General features: G+C 43.7%; 1 protein-coding gene across 1 annotated transcript; it reads right to left on the bottom strand.

Annotated features, from left to right (window-relative positions):
* Positions 1 to 2,050: 2,050 nt before the first annotated feature.
* LOC138527946 (olfactory receptor 51E2-like) lies at positions 2,051 to 2,980 on the bottom strand. Its single transcript, XM_069639341.1, has one exon. It carries the CDS (start codon positions 2,978 to 2,980, stop codon positions 2,051 to 2,053), a length of 930 nt encoding a protein of 309 aa, XP_069495442.1.
* Positions 2,981 to 4,490: the final 1,510 nt, after the last annotated feature.

Genomic DNA, 4,490 nt, shown 5'->3' with positions numbered 1-4,490 from the left:
CAAATACATAGTGATGGCTGGTATAGGTCGAGTGACCTAAACGCACATTGCTAAGGTAGGGTAGGCACGCTAGATGCAGGTTAGTATCTACACTGAGCTACTTGTACGAGCACGATGTTGTCTAAGTTCAGAGCTCTAGGTTGGGCTAAAGTGCCGATACAAGCAGGGTTCACCTAGGTTCAGAGTTCACAGAATGGGGTTGAAATGCATATGCTAGCAGGGTTCACCTGGCAGCGGGATTTAGAGAGCAGGGCTGAAATGCAAGAATAAGGCAGTATTCACCTAGGTTCAATATTCAAAGAATAAGGCTAGAGGGCGTGTGCAAGGCAATAATCACCTGGATTCGAAGGTCAAACAGTAGTGCTAAATACATGTGCATGGCATTGTTCACCAGAATTAGAAAATCAGGCAATAAGGCTAAAAGTATGTGCAAGAAAAACTGTGCGAGGCAGGGTTCACCTAGATGCAAAAATCAGACAATAAGGCTAAAAGCATGTGCAAGAAAAACTGTGCGAGGCAGAGTTCACCTAGATGCAAAAATCAGACAATAAGGCTAAAAGCATGTGCAAGAAGGATTATGCAGGCAGGGTGTCCAGTCAACTCGTCGAAAAAAAACTGGTCGACTGCAATTTGGTCGACGCAATTTGGTCGAAAACCAAATGGTCGAATTTTTTTTTTTATTTATATATTTATTTTTTGGGTTTTCGTTTAGTTAAAAAAGGGGTTTTTAGAGAAAAAAAGGGGGTTGGGGGGGGACCCCACCAAAAAAAAAAAAAAAAGGGTTAAAAAAAAAAAAAAAAAAATTCGACCATTTGGTTTTCGATCAAATTGGTTCGACCATTTGTCTGGTCGACCAATTTTTTTCGACCAAATGACTGGCAACCTGCAGGCAGAGTTCACTTAGATGCAAAAACCAAACAATAGGGCTCAGGTGTATGTGCAGGCAAGGTTCACTTTAGTTCGCGGATCCGGCGGTAGGTGAGAGGCATGTGCGGATTGTTAGTTTATAGTATGCTAGTGACTTTGCAGGCGGGTACAAGAGTGGAGCGGTTCACCTGAGTTTGGGGTTCACAATGGACTTATGTCTAGTTGTGGCGAACGCGATCGTAGGAGACCTAGCCGGGATCGTAGGAACGCCGTGCGAGCAAGATCACAGTGGCGCAGAGTGAAAAGGTCTGTGAGGATTCGTGCGCGGCTTTGTTAAGATTATGGGCGGCGGCAAGGGTCCCTGGTTCCAGGCATCACAGAGGCGGGTATAAGGTAGGTACAGGCATCTAATTAATAGATGCTGTAGGTGGAAGACAGAGCTATTAGGCATTCGTATCGCGCAAATAATAGGTGGGCGGGTGGTGGGGAGAGCGTAAATCGCTTACCAGGTGATGCGGGAGATTTCACAATAGAACACTTCACTCTGGCATGGAATTGGAGATGCAGGGGTTCTGGCCTTGGCCTCTGGCCATTCTCGGACAGGCTCAGGACAGGAGCCTTTTGCGGGGCCTTCTGCGTGGGTCGGCTGCGCCTGTCGGTTGCCTGTGATTGGGAGAAAAGGCACCGACGGGCAGGCGGGCCAATCAGCTGTTGTTGTCGGACTCCTCAGGAAGTCGCATCTAGGTGCGATTCGGCGGCGGCCATCTTAGCGGGTAAATTTTTGAATATTGCTTCGTGGATAATGCAATATATTTCCACGGTGCAGAAGGATTCTGGGGTCATAGCACGGTGGATGCAGTGTTCAAATATAGAATGCTGCTAATAGCAAATTATGCGAATGGTAGCAGTCAATCCGGCACTTCGGAAGTAAGCAAAGCCCACGGGCTTATCTCAGCGGGATGATGCTGTGCCAGCAAATGGATCGCGTCGCTCCTGCGAACGCTTGGGCATGAAGCTCATGCTCCATGCAACGACGGCTGGGAAAGTATTGCTCATGACTTACAAGTTACGTACGTTATAACACCTTGAGAATGGAAATTAATGGCTTATCAAACCATTAATGGAAATTAATGGTTTCATAAGCAAGTATACAATGGTTTGATAAGCAAGTATACGTCCATGTTCATTGGAACAATCTCCAAATCCTCCTTCTTATCTGGGTGGTTTTCATACCATACACTATTGGGTTCAGGACAGGGGGCAGGAAGAGGTAGATGTCACCCATCACAATGTGGACGGTTGGCGACAAGCCATGTCCGAATCTGTGAGCTACAGACAAGCCTATCAATGGGATATAAAAGATCAATACTGCCAAGATATGGGATATGCAGGTATCGATTGCCTTCAAACATTCTCTATGCGAGAGACGGGAGACTGTTCTCAGAATCCTCAAATATGACAAAGAAATTAGCAGTACATCGACTCCCATGACAGCGAGAATCGCAAATAGACCATACACAATGTTGGGCGTAATATCTGCACATGCAAGCTTCATGACATCCTGATGGACGCAGTATGAATGGGAAACCACCCTGCTGCCACAAATTGGCAACCGTTTAATTAGGAGGGGGAATGGTGTGAAGAACAGAGAACCTCGGATTACTGCCACCAGTACAATCCATGATATTCTTTGGTTTGTCAAGATGGACGAATGCCGTAGTGGATGACAGATAGCAGTGTAGCGGTCAAACGCCATGGCCAACAAGACCGTGGATTCCATAGCTGACAGTGCAGCAATCAAGAACATCTGGACCAGGCAGCCATTGTAGGAAATCTCAGTTACACCGAACCACAGGAGGACTAATACTTTGGGCATGGTGCTAGTGGATAGGAGTATATCAAGAGCAGCCAGCACTGCCAGAAACAGGTACATGGGCTCATGCAGGCTTTGCTCCGTCCTTATGATATACAGGATGGTGGAGTTTCCGATGAGTGCAAAGAGGTACATGAGAAAGAAGGGGAACGCCAACCAGACATGGGCCGCTTCCAGCCCAGGAAATCCAATCAGGATGAATGCAGATGGGTCATATCTGCTGTCATTAAATGCGGGCATGATGAACAGGAAGTCACAGCTCACCAGATTCCTTCATTTTCTGAAATTATTAATGCACAATACAATTATCAACATGAGCGAACACTTGTTTATTGATGTGTATACATAAACATATGGTGAACATATGGTGAAATTACAATGCAGATTTTCAATAATCATCTTCAATTACAATTTAGCATTATGATGATTTTTGTACTGCTCCTTTCAAACTTGGATAATTCAGAGATCCTAAAAATGTCTTGGCCACTAAGCACATATTCTCTATTACATTGACTACAGAAATTGATTTCCCGGCCCCTCCCCTTTTTACACTCATATATTGGTATGGATGTCAGTATGAGAACAGTAGACAAGTGTGCGGGCTTGTGTCACAATAAGGAGTGGGAAATGAATCAATCAATAAATGAATCAATAACTTTATTCGGCCATGAGGCCATTAAAGTACAACATCACACATATAGTAACAAAAGAACAAATATATCAAGCATCCCGCCCGTCCACATTAATGTCAGCCCATAAACTCGCTACCCAGTTAGAATCTCTTATGATACAGATGAAAACCTATACAGTGCTACAAAAGCATAAACAGTTCACTGGTTAGCTTCTGTATAAGGTTACGTTGTGTATTGCACAATATATACTATGGACCATAGTCTGATGAGGTAGGATACTGCACAGTTGAATCACATATACGATTTGATTAACACCTGGATGACACAGAACTCAATCTGCCTGAATCCCTCTAAAACAGAACTAATGATCTTTGGCTCGACATAAGATTGATCTGAACTCAGCCCTGAATAGTCCCATATGTATATCAGGACAAATCGGATCAAAATCCAAGACAAAGTTAAAACCCTAGGAGTATACATGAACGCCACAGTGAGCTCAGAGGCACACATGGATGGAGTAATACATAGTGCCCAATACCATCTGAAGGTACAGAAGAGGGCAAAACCTCTCCTGTCTCAAAAGAACAGGATAATCTTGACGAGGACAATCATCCTGCCCAGACTATTGTAATGTTCTTTGATTGGGGCAAACACTTGCAGCATTAACAAACTACAGACAATACAAAATGATGCAGTGTGCATCATTTATGGCATACCTAGGAGAGAACACATCACCAGCGCCAGAAGGACTTTACACTGGCTACCGGTACAAGATAGAATACGTTTCAAAGCACTCACACTGGTAGACAGATACATCCATGGAAATGCCCCGACATACCTCAAGGCTAAAGTCAAGTCTTATATATTCATTGGCACCATATGGTTTTACAATTGAAAACCTTAAGCCTTGTACAAAAACGACATACATATAAACAAAATCCTATTCTAAAAACAAAACAAAACATTTTTTACAACGATTCTGAAACAGATATTCACTCTTTATGGGTTTAGTTCCGATTGTACCCGTTTCATTATTCCTCCAGCCTCTTTACGTTCGGCAGTTCTTCAATTTTCTTAAAGATCATTAATAACAATCTGACTAGGGCCAGGTTAATATG

This window comes from Ambystoma mexicanum, chromosome 7q (genome assembly GCF_040938575.1).
Source record: "Ambystoma mexicanum isolate Mex_15411 chromosome 7q, UKY_AmexF1_1, whole genome shotgun sequence".
NCBI classification, from domain to species: domain Eukaryota; kingdom Metazoa; phylum Chordata; class Amphibia; order Caudata; family Ambystomatidae; genus Ambystoma; species Ambystoma mexicanum.
Note: the sequence above shows the minus strand (reverse complement) of the source record. Positions and strands in the feature narration are given on the sequence as shown.